We start from the raw sequence: 16,981 nt of genomic DNA, 5'->3' as shown, positions 1-16,981 counted from the left end.
GCAGAGAGTTGTACACTGTACTAGTATATAAATACCCCACTGTCATACATGGTGCAGAATTTAAGCACAAGGAATCATAATTACAAATTAACAAAAGAAAATAGGAAATATAGGAAGAACTTGTTTTACTGATAGGGTGGTGAGTACGTGGAACAGATTAACGGCACTGGGGTGGTGGAACAAGAAATGTTAATGCGTTTCAAGTAGGAGCTAGACTGGTTCTGGCCAACAGCTGGGATTCAGGGTTATCAGAAATGCACCAAGAGAACACTGTGGTTAGGAGGGCTAGATGGGCCGAAGGGAACACTGTGGCTAGGAGGGCCGAAGGGAACACTGTGGCTAGGTGGGCTGAAGATGATCTCCTGCTTGAAACTATTACTATGTTACTATCTGCCGCTGAAACCTTCATGCGCCTTTGTTACATCCAGACTCAACTATTCTGATGCTCTCCTGGCCATTTCCAATCCTCCATAAACTTCATTTGTCGGCATGCTTTCAGGTGCGACGCTAAACTCTGTAATTCCCTTTTTAAACAACTCAGCCTCTCCACCTCTCTTTCCTATAAGACCCTCCCTAAAACCCACCTCTTTGACCAGGCTTTTGGTCACAACTCCCAGTATCTCCTCCTTTAGCTTGATGTCCATTTTTTCCCCTTATTCCTCTGTACAAATGCCAGAAGGTGATGGTGATGGTAACGAATTACCCAACAAGTTCTACACGCAGGCACAAATCTAAAATCCAGCCCATGCAAGGTCAGTACCATTATTCTCAAAATGTGAATGGCCCACAAGGAAAGAGTTCAGACATCATGAAGGGGGAACAAGTACCACTCTAATGAAATAATTCAATAATACAATAAATTTACAGAAATGACTTATTTTACTAAAATACATATAATAAAACCTTGTGTTAAATGTTCACAACATCTAATATTAGTATAGCACCATGATAAGAAAGGAATAGAGTGTGATTGCATTCTGCAGCAATGCTTTGACAGAAAGGTCCTGTGCATCAAGGGATCTTATTTTGTTCCTATGATTGACATGCCCTTTAAGGTCATACTTGCAAAAATACATGTGAGCGTATGTGAAGAGCAACGGTCTGGACCTGCAGTCCACATTACGCACAGATATTAAGAACCGATGCACTATAGATATCTCAATTTGCAGATCAGCAGCCAAGTTGGACAATGCACATCACCAGTCTGCAGGGATTAGTGAGGAGTTGTGTGAAAAAAAAGAATCAGTATTTTTAATAATCTATTACTGCGCAGGCCCAGGAATGTGCTAAAATGAACCAAGTCCTCATTGCCTAATGTCCTGATTAAATCAGGGCAGTCAAGAGACATATAGAAGTGCACTTCAGGGCAGTTGATAAACCATTCTCACAGTTTAGTGCATCATTCACAATTCTCAATGTGTTACTTACAGAACAGATAGCTAGGTAGCAATAAAATGTCACTTAATTTTCCTCCCTCTTCCCATCCCAAAGAAGTTGAAAATATTCCAATGCTTTGTGGTTGCTTGAGGGTATATTCTCCAATAAGGGAAGCAGCTCATTTTTTCTGCCTCAAACCCTGCAATACCATAACCTTGTGGTTGAGGAATCTTTTCAGATTCCAAGGGCTGGTATTTGCAGGGGGTCAGCGGGCGCAATCGGTGGCAGGTTGGGTGGGAGTGTTTTTCCTCCCCCCAGCGGGTTGGGACTCCGCTGTGAACCCGCCGCCACACGCCTTTACCAAATGTCGGGTCTGTCAGCGCTGAGTAGATTCGACACGCAGCGGCGGGGGAGGCAATTAAAATTAGTGGCTTGTTTACAGCCACTTATCAATAGTTTTTTCCCAGCTTTTTGGATTTGACCGGTTTCCCGCTGTGCCTAGACCTCATCTGTGAAGCTGAGGCAGGAGGTCAGTGGCCATTGAATCAGCTGATGAGTCGACAGCTTCAAATGTCAAGTCAAAGCTCCCAGCTGATTGAGAAATATTCCCTTAACCACTAGCTTCTCTAAACTGCATTTCCACTACAGATTCAGGGTGCTGCAAGTCTTTACACAAGTCTCCAACCAGTCTGAGCTCATTACTTCTCCCATCATTGGCTTGTCATCTCTACTTCACCTACCATCCATTCCATCAGCATGGGTGCCCTTGAAACTCTCACACCTTGGTCCTCAGAATCCCACCACAATCAGCCCCAACCCCAGCATCGCCAGGCACACCAGCATCACCGACCTTCTCCGCAATCAACTGATGCTGCACAGAACACAGGGCATCAGCACCTGACCACATTGCTGCCCAGGAGGCCAGGGATGGCCTCACCATGGCCAGATTTACTTCACTTGACGCTGTAAACCCTGGTTGCGACATGATGTGCCAGGTTAGCACCACCCCACACCAATAACTACAATTCTCCACAACTAGTTTGGTCTATTGGAATTCCATAAAATGGGAGTTAACAAGAGTCTGATACATTAGAATTCTATAGTGGGAATAAATGGGTCCCTTGGAATTTTGCTCGTAAAACAAGTGTTTATGACTTTGGTCATGACTGTTTAAGCATTGCAGAAATACAACTAAGTCACACCACCAAGCTTCAGTTCACAATTACCAAGACATCTGTACTAGGGCCAGAAAACAGTCTGCTATTACATAGATAACGATTAAATGGGAACAATGCAAAATATACACCAAACCACAATACTACCAGTGCCTCAGTTACTTACGTTCCACTAAGCTGCTCGTTATGTTTATTAAGAAACCAAGGTAAAGGGTTATGGCCCATAATACATCTGAAGCTAAAACAGTTAAGAGGAGATAAAGTGAATCAGGAATTGGATTTCTTAATTTTTTTTTATAGATTATAGGAGGAAGATTATGAGAAATTAGGAATTCCAGATTTAAGGTCCCGGGAGAGAGCAAGTTAAGAGTTAGTGCTGTGAGGATTATCAAAACTGAGATTTGAGCAGGAAAGAGAATAAAAAATAATTCAAAGGCAGTTATCTCAAACAGCCTGCATTTTCATTCTTTGCAAAGTTAAAACAGAAGAAAAAGCTTATTGTAGACCATCCAGAAAGACAGAGTATTAAACAGTAAATAATTGCCACAAGAACCAGCATCGTCATCTAACCTGAAGCGCCAGTGGTGGCAGGGACTAATTGGCTTCCCTTTATTGCCACCTAGAGGGCGAAATTCTTGCTTAATTTTAGCCACAAAAAGTAGACACGAGTACAAAGCAGCATTTTACTGCTTTTTCATCATCTCTTTTCTCACTAGTTAGTGAGCAGTCATTTCATTCCCAGTGGTTTGAAATGTTTCTCATTTCCTCCCCCTTTACATTTTTTTCTCCTCTCCTGATTCTTGGAAGTATGGCTGTCCTCTGGTACCTCATCCAAGTACTTGGTCATGTGTGAGCCTAAGTAAGGTATTCAACCATAGGAGCCATCACAAGCCCAATGATATCCCTCCCAACGTCCACATAGGCACTGTCTAGCAGGTGCTAGGGGCTTGGCATTCGGCCTCAGCACTACATAGAAAGAAACTCAGCTAGGATTCCAGTCATCAACATGGCCATAAATTAAACAGTATGATCTCTCTCAGCCTGCAAAACCTAACTAAGTTCATGAAGAGACTGGCTAATTTATTACAGTTACAAAACAATTGACTATTATACAGAATGGAGTTGGAAATTACTGCAGAAGCTCCTCCCAGCTAATTGGCTTTGAGAACACTTCCCTCTCGAGCCAAAGGTCATAGTTCATTTGGAATTCCTCTGGTAGCACCAGCTGCTGTCCCAGGACACTCTGCAAACAGTTATCCACTGGAGCAAAATCAGGGTTGCTTGGGTTTTTGTCATATCTGCGACTATTAAACCGTTCAATGTTGGCTCTCAATGTACATTCTTCAGCCTGAAAATCCCACGGGCGGGCGTCAAGATCTAAAAATAAAAAAATTTAAAATTAGAGAATTAAATTTGAAACTATTTTTCTTTCAAAACAGGCTTCGGAAGATCTTCAAACTTCCTGATATGTCAATGCAGTGAATTACTTTGAAGTGCAGTCACTGTTGGCAGCTTCTGATAGGATAGAAAATCTTCACCATACAGGTTTGTATGAAGAAGGCCCTTTGAACATCATCCCAGAATACTAACTCTACCATTTTCCCATTAAGCTTACAGATAAAACAATAATTCCACTTGAGCACGCACCTAGATTTAATGTTTCATCTAAAAGAAAACAACTCCGACAATGCAGCACTACCTTCGTATTACACTGGAGAATCAGCCTAGATTATGCATTTAAGCACAATTGGGCCGGAAGCCCAGGCAAGTCCTAGATTCCAGTCAATCTTCTGACGCCATCTCTCCCAGCCAGATGCTCCCACAGTGCAACTTCACCAAAGTCCGTGTGGTGGAGGAGCACTGTGGCAGCAGCTTCCACCACACTGAGGCCGGAAGGAGCAGACCTGGTGGGAGCACAGCGAGAGCAGAGCAGTTCAAAGGAGACCGGAAGGAGCAGACCTGGTGGGAGCACAGCGAGAGCAGAGCAGTTCAAAGGAGCGGCAGCAACTCAACAGAGGCAGTTTATGAAAAAGTGACGTCAGAGTAAAAAAGTGACGTTCCCCCCCCCCCGTCGCTCTCTCTCTTCCCCCCCCGTCGCTCTCTCTCTTCCCCCCCGTCGCTCTCTCTCTTCCCCCCCCCCGTCGCTCTCTCTCTTCCCCCACCCCGTCGCTCTCTCTCTCTTCCCCCCCGTCGCGCTCTCTCTTCCCCCCCCCCTGGTCGCTCTCTCTCTTCCCCCCCCCCCCGTCGCGCTCTCTCTCTTCCCCCCCGTCGCGCTCTCTCTTCCCCCCCCCCGGTCGCTCTCTCTCTTCCCCCCCCCCCGTCGCTCTCTCTCTTCTCCCCCGTCGCTCTCTCTCTTCCCCCCCGTCGCTCTCTCTCTTCCCCCCCGTCGCTCTCTCTCTTCCCCCCCGTCGCTCTCTCTCTTCCCTCCCGTCGCTCTCTCTCTTCCCCCCCAGTCGCTCTCTCTCTTCCCTCCAGTCGCTCTCTCTCTTCCCCCCCGTCGCTCTCTCTCTTCCCCCCAGTCGCTCTCTCTCTTCCCCCCCGTCGCTCTCTCTCTTCCCCCCCGTCGCTCTCTCTCTTCCCCCCCGTCGCTCTCTCTCTTCCCCCCAGTCGCTCTCTCTCTTCCCCCCAGTCGCTCTCTCTCTTCCCCCCCGTCGCTCTCTCTCTTCCCTCCCGTCGCTCTCTCTCTTCCCCCCAGTCGCTCTCTCTCTTCCCTCCAGTCACTCTCTCTCTTCCCCCCCGTCACTCTCTCTCTTCCCCCCCAGTCGCTCTCTCTCTTCCCCCCAGTCGCTCTCTCTCTCCCCCCAGTCGCTCTCTCTCTTCCCCCCCGTCGCTCTCTCTCTTCCCCCCCGTCGCGCTCTCTCTTCCCCCCCCCCGGTCGCTCTCTCTCTTCCCCCCCCCCCGTCGCTCTCTCTCTTCTCCCCCGTCGCTCTCTCTCTTCCCCCCCGTCGCTCTCTCTCTTCCCCCCCGTCGCTCTCTCTCTTCCCCCCCGTCGCTCTCTCTCTTCCCCCCCGTCGCTCTCTCTCTTCCCTCCCGTCGCTCTCTCTCTTCCCCCCCAGTCGCTCTCTCTCTTCCCTCCAGTCGCTCTCTCTCTTCCCCCCCGTCGCTCTCTCTCTTCCCCCCAGTCGCTCTCTCTCTTCCCCCCCGTCGCTCTCTCTCTTCCCCCCCGTCGCTCTCTCTCTTCCCCCCCGTCGCTCTCTCTCTTCCCCCCCGTCGCTCTCTCTCTTCCCCCCCGTCGCTCTCTCTCTTCCCCCCCGTCGCTCTCTCTCTTCCCCCCAGTCGCTCTCTCTCTTCCCCCCAGTCGCTCTCTCTCTTCCCCCCCGTCGCTCTCTCTCTTCCCTCCCGTCGCTCTCTCTCTTCCCCCCAGTCGCTCTCTCTCTTCCCTCCAGTCACTCTCTCTCTTCCCCCCCGTCACTCTCTCTCTTCCCCCCCAGTCGCTCTCTCTCTTCCCCAGTCGCTCTCTCTCTCCCCCCAGTCGCTCTCTCTCTTCCCCCCCGTCGCTCTCTCTCTTCCCCCCCAGTCGCTCTCTCTCTTCCCCCCGTCGCTCTCTCTCCCCCCAGTCGCTCTCTCGCTCCCCCCCCCAGTCGTTCTTTCGCTTCCCCCCCCCGTCGTTCTCTCTCTTCCCCCCCCAGTCGCTCCCTCTCTCTCTTCCAACAACATGCCCTCAAAAAAGCCTCTGCACCGCCCCCCCCACTCGCTCTCTCTCTCTCTCTCTTCCCCCCCCCCCACTCGCTCTCTCTCTTCCAACATGCCCTCGAAAAAGTCTCTCTCCCCGTCTCTCTCTCTCTCTCTCCCTCTCGCTCTGTCTCTCCCCCCTCAGTCTCTCTCTCCCCCCCCCCCTCAGTCTCTCTCTCTATCTCCCCAGTCTCTCCCTCTCTCTCTCTCCACATCTCTCTCTCACCCATCAGTCGCTCTCTCTCTCCCCCTCAGTCGCTCTCTCTCTCTATCTCCCCATTCTCTCTCTCTCACACTCCCAGTCTCTCTCTCTCACACTCAATCTCTCTCTCTCTATCTCCCCATTCTCTCTCTCTCACACTCCCAATCTCTCTCTCTCTCACTCCCAGTCTCTCTCTCACTCCCAATCTCTCTCTCTCTCACATTCCCAATCTCTCTCTCTCACTCCCAATCTCTCTCTCTCACACTCCCAGTCTCTCTCTCTCTCACACTCCCAATCTCTCTCTCTCTCACACTCCCAATCTCTCTCTCTCACACTCCCAATCTCTCTCTCTCTCTCACACTCCCAATCTCACTCCCAATCTCTCTCTCTCTCTCACACTCCCAATCTCTCTCTCTCTCTCACACTCCCAATCTCTCTCTCACACTCCCAATCTCTCTCTCTCTCACTCCCAATCTCTCTCTCTCACACTCCCAATCTCTCTCTCTCACACTCCCAATCTCTCTCTCTCACACATTCCCAGTCTCTCTCTCTCACTCCCAATCTCTCTCTCTCACACTCCCAGTCTCTCTCTCTCTCACTCCCAATCTCTCTCTCTCTCACTCCCAATCTCTCTCTCTCACACTCCCAATCTCTCTCTCTCACACTCCCAATCTCTCTCTCTCTCTCTCTCACGCTCCCAATCTCTCTCTCACACTCCCAATCTCTCTCTCACACACCCAATCTCTCTCTCTCACACACCCAATCTCTCTCTCACACGCCCAGTCTCTCTCACACTCCCAATCTCTCTCTCTCTCTCTCACACTCCCAATCTCTCTCTCACTCCCAATCTCTCTCTCTCACTCCCAATCTCTCTCACTCCCAATCTCTCTCTCTCTCACTCCCAATCTCTCTCTCTCTCACACTCCCAATCTCTCTCTCCTTCCCTCTCTCTCTCTGTCTCTCTCTCTCTCCTTCCCTCTCTTTCTCCTTCCCTCTCTTTCTCCTTCCGTCTCTCTCTCTCTTTCCTTCCATCTCTCTCTCTCTCCCTTCCCCCTCTCTCTCTCTCTCTCTCTCCTTCCCCCCCTCTCTCTCTCTCTCTCTCCTTCCCTCTCTCTCTCTCTCTCTCTCTCCTTCCCTCTCTCTCTCTCCTTCCCTCTCTCTCATTCCCTCTCTCTCTCTCTCCTTCCCTCTCTCTCTTCCCCCAGTCGCTGCCTCTCTCTCTTCCAACAACAACATGCCCTCGAGAAAGCCTCGGCACCGCCGGGCTCCCCCAGCTAGTAGTCTATAAAATAGAGGGAAAGAGCTGATTGGTGAGGAGCTGGGAAGTGTTTTTTTTGTTAAGTTTTAAGTTTATTTCTGCTGGGTTAGTTCTTAGTCTATTAAATAGAGGCATGGCAGGGCAGCTCAGTCCCGTGGAGTGCACATTCTGTGCCATGTGGGAAGTCCTGGATGCTTCGCGTAGCCTGGATGACCACGACCGCAGGAAGTGTCACCAGCTACATCAACTCGAGCTCCGGGTTTCGGAGCTTGAGCAGCGGCTGGAGTCACTGCGGTGCATCCGCGAGGCTGAGAGCTACGTGGATAGTACGCTTCTAGAGGTGGCCACCCCACAGCTTAAAAGTATGCAGGCAGAGAGGGAACGGGTGACCGCCAGACAGAAGAGGACCAGGTAGGTAGTGCAGGAGTCCCCGGAGTGCATCATGCTCTCCAACCAGTATTCTGTTCTGAGTACTGGTGAGGGCGATGGTTCCTCTGGGGAGTGCAGCCAGAGTCAAGTCCACGGCACCATGGGTGGCTCAGCTGCACGGGGGGGGGGGGGGGGGGGGGGGAGGAAAAAGAGTGGAACAGCAATAGTGGGATGGGATTCGATAGTTAGGGGAGCAGACAGGCTTTTCTGCAGCTGCTGACGTGACTCCAGGATGGTATGTTGCCTCCCTGGTGCCAGGGTCAAGGATGTTACTGAGCGGCTGCAGGACACTCTGAGGGGGGAAGGTGAACAGCCAGAGGTCATTGTCCATATCGGTACCAACGACATAGGCAGAAAGAGGGATGAGGTCCCTGCAGGCAGAGTTTAGGGAGCTAGGAGAGAGATTAAAAAGCAGAACCTCGAAGGTAGTAATCTCCGCATTACTCCCAGTGCCACTTGCAAGTGAGCACAGGAATAGGATAGAACAGATGAATGCATGGCTGGAGAGATGGTGCAGGAGAGAGTGCTTTAGATTCCTGAGGCATTGGGACCGTTTCTGGGGAAGGTGGGACCTGTACAAGCCGGATGGGTTACACCTCAAAGAGCAGGGACCAATATTCTTGCGGGGAGGTTTGCTAGTGCTGTTGGGGAGGGTTTAAACTAGCTTGGCAGGGGGATGGGCACCAGCATATAGGAGTAGAAAAGAGGAATAAGGTGCATAGAAGAGCGAGTGTGTTGGATAGTACTAGAGAAGAAACTAGTACTAGAGGCGGAAGTAGTACCATATTAGATAGGAGCAGATAAATCAAGAAAACAATTGAGGGGCATTTGGAGAGGTTTAAGCTAATTAAGGAGAGCCAACATGGATATGTAAAAGGCAGATCATATCGGACTAATCTAATTGAATTTTTTGATGAAATAACGGAGAGGATTGATGAAGGGAATGCAATGGATGTTGTCTACATGGATTTTCAGAAGGTGTTTGACAAAGTACCACATAGAAGGCTGGTTACCAAAATTGAGGCTCATGGAATAGGTGGGTCAGTGGCAGCTTGGATAAGGAATTGGCGAGTTGTGGTAAATGGCTGTTTTTCAGACTGGAGGATGGTAGACAGTGGTATTCCCCGTATTAGAATACAGAGTAGAATTTCTAAATTTGCCGATGACACCAAACTTGGGGGTGTGGCAAATGAGGATGATGCCAATCGACCTCAACAGGACATAGAAAGGCTAGCAGAATGGACAGACAAGTGGCAGATGGAATTTAATAGAGAAGTGTGAGGTGATGCATTTTGGCAGAAAGAACAGGGAGAGGCAATATACATTTAATGGTACAGTTTTAAAGAGTGTGCAGGGATAGAGGGACCTGGGAGTTAATGTGCATAGGTCGCTGAAGGTGGCAGGACATATTGAGAGTGGTTAGCAAAGCATATGGGGTCTTGGGCTTCATAAATAGAGGTATTGAGTACAAAAGTAGAGAAGTTATGTTGAATCTTTATAAAGCGGTTAGGCCACAACTGGAGTATTGCGTCCAGTTCTGGTCACCACACTTTAGGAAGGATGTGAAGGCCCTTGAGAGGGTGCAGAGGAGATTTACCAGAATGGTTCCAGGGATGGAGGATCATATCTACAAGGACAGATTGGAGAAGCTGGATTTGTTTGCATTAGAGCAAAGGAGGTCGAGGGGTGATTTGATAGAGGGGTGCAAGATTATGACGGGTTTGGATAGGCTAGATTGGGAAAGGCTGTTCCCACTAGTTGATGGTACAAGGACTAGGGGACACAGATTTAAGGTTTTGGGCAAGAAATACAAGGGGGATGTGAGGAAAAACTTTTTTACGCAGCGAGTGGTGAGGACCTGGAACTCGCTGCCGACAGAAGTGGTGGAAGCGGAGACACTCAATGTTTTCAAGGGGAGACTGGATAGGCACTTGAGGGAAATAAACTTGCAGGGCTCCGGGGATAGAGCGGGGGAATGGGACTGACTGGATTGCTCTACAGAGAGCCGGCACGGACTGGATGGTCCGAATGGCGTCCTTCTGTGCCGTATGACTATGACTGCAGCGGTTCAAGAAGGCCCACCACTACCTACTGAAGGGGCAACTAGGGATGGGCAATAAATGCTGGCCTTGTCAGCAACGCCCACATCCTGAAAATAAATTAAGAGTGCAACTCTGGGCCTTCAGCAGATAATCGAGGTGGGCAGTACTGATGAAGTACTTCATTGCACAAGGGACCTTTTTTGGATGTTATGGTAAACAGAACCGAGCTCTGTGTTGTGCAGTTCAGGTGGATTTTAAGGCGCCTATGCCACTCTTTCAAGCACAGGTAGTCCCCCAGTGTCCTGGCCAACATTCATCTCTTAACTACCACCACCAAAACAGATCCAACTGCTATTGGTGAGATCTTGTTGTGTATAAGTTGGCTACTGCATTTATTTACATAATAGTGACTTAACTTCAAAGCAATTCACTGCATGTCAAGCACTTTGAGAGATGCGACGAGGCACCATATAAATGCAAGATTTTTTCTTCTTTCTCTTTAACAAATCCAGCTGTTTTAAAATTATCCCAACCAATTTAGCTTGTCTTCTCAGTAAGGAGATGATTTACAGGTCAAAAGTAATCTAAACAGATGAGATAAAAATTAACTAAAGCATCAGCTTTTTGATATCTGTGGAAAAAGAGTTAAAGAACAAGATATGCATTTCCAATTCTTTATGTTACAGAAGTACAAATATTAGCCACATACCATTTCCATAAGCCCAGTCATCGTTCAGTCGATGGCGCACCTTTTGGTAGATTGCGGACATTGTCTTCATGTTGCTCTTCCGCCACTGGCGGCCCAGGTATTTGGTCTGCACCTTCAGCAGCTTCAGGACATATAACTGCATCATGGCTTGTTTCACCTTGAGTGCTCGTTTCAGGATTGGAGCCGACTTAAACACTACCAGCATCTATATAATAAAGAAGACATGAACTGATACTCAATGAAGGCAATGGATGACAGTCTGTCCCCTTTTTAAACGCTTTTTGCAAAATAGTATTTTACACATATGACCTAATAATCTCATACTATAATTTGGTAAGCGATTGAATTCCCAAATGTGCGGATACCAAACATAGACTTCTAAAATTATTTTATATTGTAGGGGTTTACAGCTGTGACTTAGTGTTGTAATAAATGTTATTATGGACTGTGGTGGGTCCTCATACCTAGAAACTGTTGAAAAGCCTCTGTACTTGTCATTCTTCATTAAAATGATTGAATGTAATATTTTATTGCACAAAATGCTGAATGTAGCATTGTAGAATACAGAAGTTCTATAAGGGAGCTTTTAACAATTAGACTGCAAGCAGGCAAAGGGAATATTAGGCTCCCAGGGCAGTCATTTTCCTTTTCTTTTAAGGTTTCAGCTTTCACACCAACATTAGAGTCAAAGGGCTGGATTTTGATACTGGATGCGTGTAGGAGGCGGGACTACAACTTTTGGGGTTGTAGTCCCGCCTCCATCGAGTTGTGGCCAACCCACACGATTTTTACTTGATTGACCTTGTTGAGCCCGCCCAGTGGGCTCAGCAGGCCAATTAAGGGCCACCCGGCAACAGGTGACATCACAGATTGACATTTCATCTGTCAAGACTTTTTGACAGATGAAATATCAGCGTTTCACAGCTGTTTGAAGCTGTCAAACACTGACAATCTGTACTTTAAGTTAATTCCTTCCTCTCAGGATGATTTAGAGATCTCTCCGGACCAGAAAGCTGAATGTTGCAGATTTTGACAGATCGCAGCCATTCTGCTTTCTGTGCTGGTGACATGAGGGACTCCCGAGACCTGAAGGAAGGAAGGCTGTAAAGGTAAGTACATGTAAGTAAAACTTCTTTAAACACTTTACACACACTTACCACTGCACTCATGCACCCATCACTCACCTGAACACCGGACATCTCCACCCCTCCAAGTCCTTCATCCCGACGGCCTGCCTCGCTAACTTGGCGTGGTTTGGAGCCGTCGGGAATCCGACACTTCAAGAAAAATAGGGATTAGGCTAAAAACTGCCTGTTAACAGGCAGTTAATTGGCACTAATCCCCTTCCCGCCTTGGGGAGGCGGGTCCCAGTGCGGGTCGAGTACCCGCCTCCTTTGAAACTAGCATGGAGGCGGGTTGGGTTCGTGCCCCCCGATTTCAAGATTTTAACCCCGCACACGCCTCCAATCCCGCCTCCACGGCTCAATGAAAATCCTGCCCATAGAGTTTGAATTAGTCTCCACTTGGAGAGGCAAGGACTAATCAAGGATAGTCAGCATGGCTTTGTCAGGGGGAGATCATGCCTAATCAATTTGACTAAATTTTGCAAGGGGGTGACTAGGTGTGTGGATGAGGGTAGTGCAGTTGATGTAGTCTACATGGACTTCAGTAAGGCTTCTGACAAAGTCCCGCATGGTAGACTGGTCAAGAAGGTAAGAGCCCATGGGATCCAAAATTGGCTTAGTGGCAGGAGGCAGAGGGTGATGGTCGAAGGTTGTTTTTGTGACTGGAAGCCTGTGTCCAGTGGTGTACCGCAGGGATCGGGTGCTGGGTCCCTTGCTGTTTGTAGTGTACATTAATGATTTAGATATTCATGTAGGCGGTATGATCAGTAAGTTTGCAGATGACATGAAAATTGGTGGAGTGGTAAATAGCGAGGAGGGAAGCCTCAGGCTACAGGATGATATAGATGGGTTGGTCAGATGGGCATAACAGTGGCAAATGGAATTTAACCCTGAAAAATGTGAGATGATGCATTTTGGGAGGACTAACAAGGTAAGGGAATACACAATGAATGGTAGGATCCCAGGAAGGACAGAGTGACCTTGCTGTGGGGAGTGCAGCGAAGATTCACCAGACTGATACCTGGGATGGCAGGAATGACGTATGAGGAGAGATTGGGTCGATAGGTCTTATACTCGCTGGAGTTTAGAAGAATGAGAGGGGATCTCATTGAAACTTATAAAATTCTAACAGGACTAGACAGATTAGATGCAGGAACGATGTTCCCGATGGTTGGGGAGTCCAGAACCAGGGGTCACAGTCTAAAGATAAGGGGTAAGCCATTTAGGACAGAGATGAGGAGGAATTTCTTCACCCAGAGAGTGGTGAACCTGTGGAATTCTCTACCACAGAAGGCAGTTGAGGCCAATTCATTAAATATATTCAAGAAGGAGTTAGACATATTTCTTAAGGCTAAAGGGATCAAGGGATATGGGGAGAAGGCAGGGACAGGGTACGGAGTTTGGCTGATCAGCCATGATCTCATTGAATGGCGGAGCAGGCTCGAGGGGCCGAATGGCCTACTCCTGCTCCTATCCGGCCACAGCTGGAATACTGTGCGCAGTTCTAGTCGCCACACTATAGGAAGGATGTGATTGCATTGGAGAGGGTGCAGAGGAGATTCACCAGGATGTTACCTGGGCTGGAGCGTTTCAGCTATGAAGAGAGACTGGACAGGCTGGGGTTATTTTCCTTAAAGCAGAGAAGGCTGAGGGGGGACCTGATTGAGGTGTACAAAATGATGAGGGGCATAGATAGGGTAGATAGAAAGGAACTTTTCCCCTTAGTAGAGGGGTCAATAACCAGGGGGCATAGTTTCAAGGTAAGGGGCAGGAGGTTTAGAGGGGATTTGAGGGAAAACTTTTTCGCCCAGAGGGTGGTTGGAATCTGGAACTCACTGCCTTAAAGGGTGGTGGAGGCAGGAACCCTCACAACATTCAAGAAGCATTTAGATGAGCACTTGAAACGCCATAGCATACAAGGCTACAGACGAAGTGCTGGAAAATGGGGTTAGAATAGATAGGACTTGATGGCCGACGCGGACATGATGGGCATTGAACTGGAGCTACTCAAATCTCTCAACCATGTTAAAATGAAAGAATCAGTATATCTGGAGATGTAATGTATAATATAATCAGTATATGCAGCAAGTGCATCAGCAGTTACACGATGAGTGAATGGTTAGTATGTATCTGAATTGACTGGGTCATTCAAGCATTCACAGTATTGTTACTACAGTTAACCATTTTAGTGTAATTTTTTTAATATAAAAAGGAGGCTATTGCTTTTACGATCAGATAGAATTATGAGGTGCTTCTAAATGTACAGTCGACACCCACAAGACGCACCATGGTCCTTGAATGTTTCCATTTGGTCAGTTTATTGAGGATTCGAAGGAGGTTTATACACGAAAAGAGGTTCCTCCAGCAGAACTGATTGTTATCACCCGCTTCCTAGATGGGGCAAAAAAATTGAATTAAGATTAAGGACTCTCAGCCATCAAAGAAATCAAAATATATTACTAAACAGCAGACAACAGTTCAGGAGAGAAACATTTTTAACTATTTTGTTTCTATAAGATACATTATTCAAGGTAGACTTAGTATTTATACAAATATAGCAGTTCCTCACTATAACATTTCTGATAGACCGCTCAAGATCTCCTCTATGGAAGAACCATTTCAGTGCCATCAGTATAGGAATGGTGAACTTGCTGCTGCATCTACTTGAAGTGAGGAAAATCACAATCAGTAACATTAAAGATTGCATCCTTCAAAATGTGACTAGCTTCTGAAAAGAGCACTTTTGAGCTGTGCAAAACTGGGCAAAGGGCTGATGGTTACAGCCTTGTCACTAGTGGTGGTAGTATGAGCAACAGGAGCAATTTGAGGGGATAAATTTGAGTTTTAAACAGGAGGTGTTTTCACACAATTTTAGTGAATTGGTTTAAGTGTGACAACGCTACATATAAGCACTACTGTAACCACCTCAAGGAATCACAGATTTCTAAGTACAGGTACACTATCCCTTATCCGAAAGCCTTGGGACCAGCTGAGTTTTGGTTTTCGGATTTCAGAAGGTATTATTATAAGACTGGGAAATTTGTATTTAATATAAATTTTAAAAGTTCAGGCTACCTCTTGTGACTGTTCCGTGTCTCATTCCCCTTCCTGCTTCTCTGGAAAGCCGGATATCGGCTGACTCCTACTAAGCTGGCCCGCAAATCAGGTCGGGTGGGGGGGGGGGGGGAAGAAAGAATATCGGACGGGCTGCGGTTCGGGTCGGGGGGTGGGGGTGGGGTGGTGGTCGGGTCGGGTCGGGGGGGGGAGAGAGAAAAGAATATCGGATGGGCCGCGGTTTGGGTCGGGGGTCGGTTCGGGTCGGGGGGAGAAAAGAATATCGGACGGGCCGCGGTTCAGTTCGGGTCGGGGGGAGAAAAGAATATCGGACGGGCTGCTGCAGCTATCGGACGGGCCGCTGTATTGTTGGGTTCACTCTCCCGGTACCTCCTTCACACTGCCCAGCTCGGCCTGCAATCTCCTACCCAGGAGGGAACTCTGTGACCCTCTGCCCTGCTCAGCGTAAGTCGTGCGCCACTCTGGTCATGTCGTGCGCACGACTTACGCTGAACAAAAAAAACTTTTGGTTTTTAAAGGTTTTCGGTTTTCAGAAGTTCGGATAAAGGATAGTCTACCTGTAGTCACTGGACTATTCTCAATTTTACCAAAATTATCCCAAATCTTAAGCTAATTTTAAATCCTTAAACTTTTTATTTTCTCAGTTTTGAATGTGTTACAACTTTGTATTTGTTACAATTTTTTTAAATGATGCATAAATTTCACCACCAAACCAACCTAATCAAATATCTAAATGACAATTTTAGTGCCTAACTAATTTTTGTGGCCTGATAATTTCACTAGATCTTGCGAAGTTTGCAAGTGATCACTAGAAGTGAATTCTACTGCACTATAAATTAAATATGCATTGTGTATAATTCCTCGATAGAGAAACCCTATAGACTATCTTCCATGTGGCTCCCAAATACATATTCACAGTGAGCGACTACTGCAGCTACCTTTATAATTAACAATGTTACGTACATATGAGGGAGGCCATTCTGCACATCTAGCTCATCATTCCATTAAAAATCCATAGCTTCCCTATCAAAGCATCTAAATCAAGATCACGAGATAAGACTGAGGAAGCTTATGTGACCCATCTTTGCTCATCTCTCCAGAATTACCCTTAAAGTTCTTCCATTAGTAAATTCCAATCGTTTCTTCACCTCATATCTGCCTATCTGGGATTCCAGTGCTGATTTCTGTGTGGAGGAGAATCTCAGTTCCAAGTTTGGCTTTTACTTGTATAGGCGTGCCACCCTTGCCTTACTCTCACTAATTTAAATGCCTTAATCTATCTTTTCCATACCATTTACAATCTTGTACAATCTATATCATAGTATGATACAGTACAGAAGGCCATCCAGCCCCTCATGCCTGTGCCGGCTCCTTGGTAGAGCTATCCAATTAGTGCCACTGCCCTGCTCTTTCCCCATAGCCCTCTATTTCCCCTTCAATATAAGAACATAGGAACAGGAGGAGACCATTCAGTCCCTCGAAGCTGTTCTGTCATTCAATGAGACCATGGCTGATCGGTGACCTAACTCCATATACCCATTTACCCCCCTATCCCTTAATACCTTTGGTTAACAAAAATCTATAAATCTCAGGTTAAAAATTAATTGACCTAGCATCAATTGCCGTTTGCAGAAGAATGTTCCAAACTTATATCACCCTTTACGTGCAGAAGTGTTTCCTAACTTCACTCCTGAAAGGCCTGGCTCTAATTTTAGACTATGTCCCCTAATCCTCAACTCCCCAACCAGCGGAAATAGTTTCTCTCTATCTACCCCATCAGTTCCCCTTAATATCTTGAAAACTTCGATCAAATCACCCCTTTATCTTCTAAATTCAATTTAGAATACAACCCAAGTTTGGGTAATCTCTCCTTGTAATTTAACCTTTGGAGTCCAGCTATCATTCTAGTAAATCTATG

The 16,981-nt window shown here is 47.3% G+C and overlaps 1 protein-coding gene across 5 annotated transcripts in view; it reads right to left on the bottom strand.

Annotated features, from left to right (window-relative positions):
- Positions 1-811: 811 nt before the first annotated feature.
- Positions 812-16,981, bottom strand: part of LOC147104971 (striatin-interacting protein 1 homolog) — a 155,394-nt gene continuing 139,224 nt past the window's right edge. For all 5 annotated transcript variants that reach the window (XM_086010950.1, XM_086010951.1, XM_086010952.1 and 2 more), the window contains 3 exons: positions 14,275-14,379; positions 10,865-11,069; positions 812-3,929 (listed from right to left, as the gene is read on the bottom strand). In XM_086010950.1, coding sequence (XP_085867076.1) covers positions 3,682-3,929; positions 10,865-11,069; positions 14,275-14,379 — 558 coding nt within the window. In that variant the 3' untranslated portion in view covers positions 812-3,681. The remainder of the gene's footprint in view (positions 3,930-10,864; positions 11,070-14,274; positions 14,380-16,981) is intronic.

The sequence above is a fragment of the Somniosus microcephalus genome, chromosome 18, assembly GCF_052327205.1.
Source record: "Somniosus microcephalus isolate GS21.2 chromosome 18, FLI_Smic_1.0, whole genome shotgun sequence".
NCBI classification, from domain to species: domain Eukaryota; kingdom Metazoa; phylum Chordata; class Chondrichthyes; order Squaliformes; family Somniosidae; genus Somniosus; species Somniosus microcephalus.
This window is presented reverse-complemented; position numbering and strand designations above follow the sequence as displayed.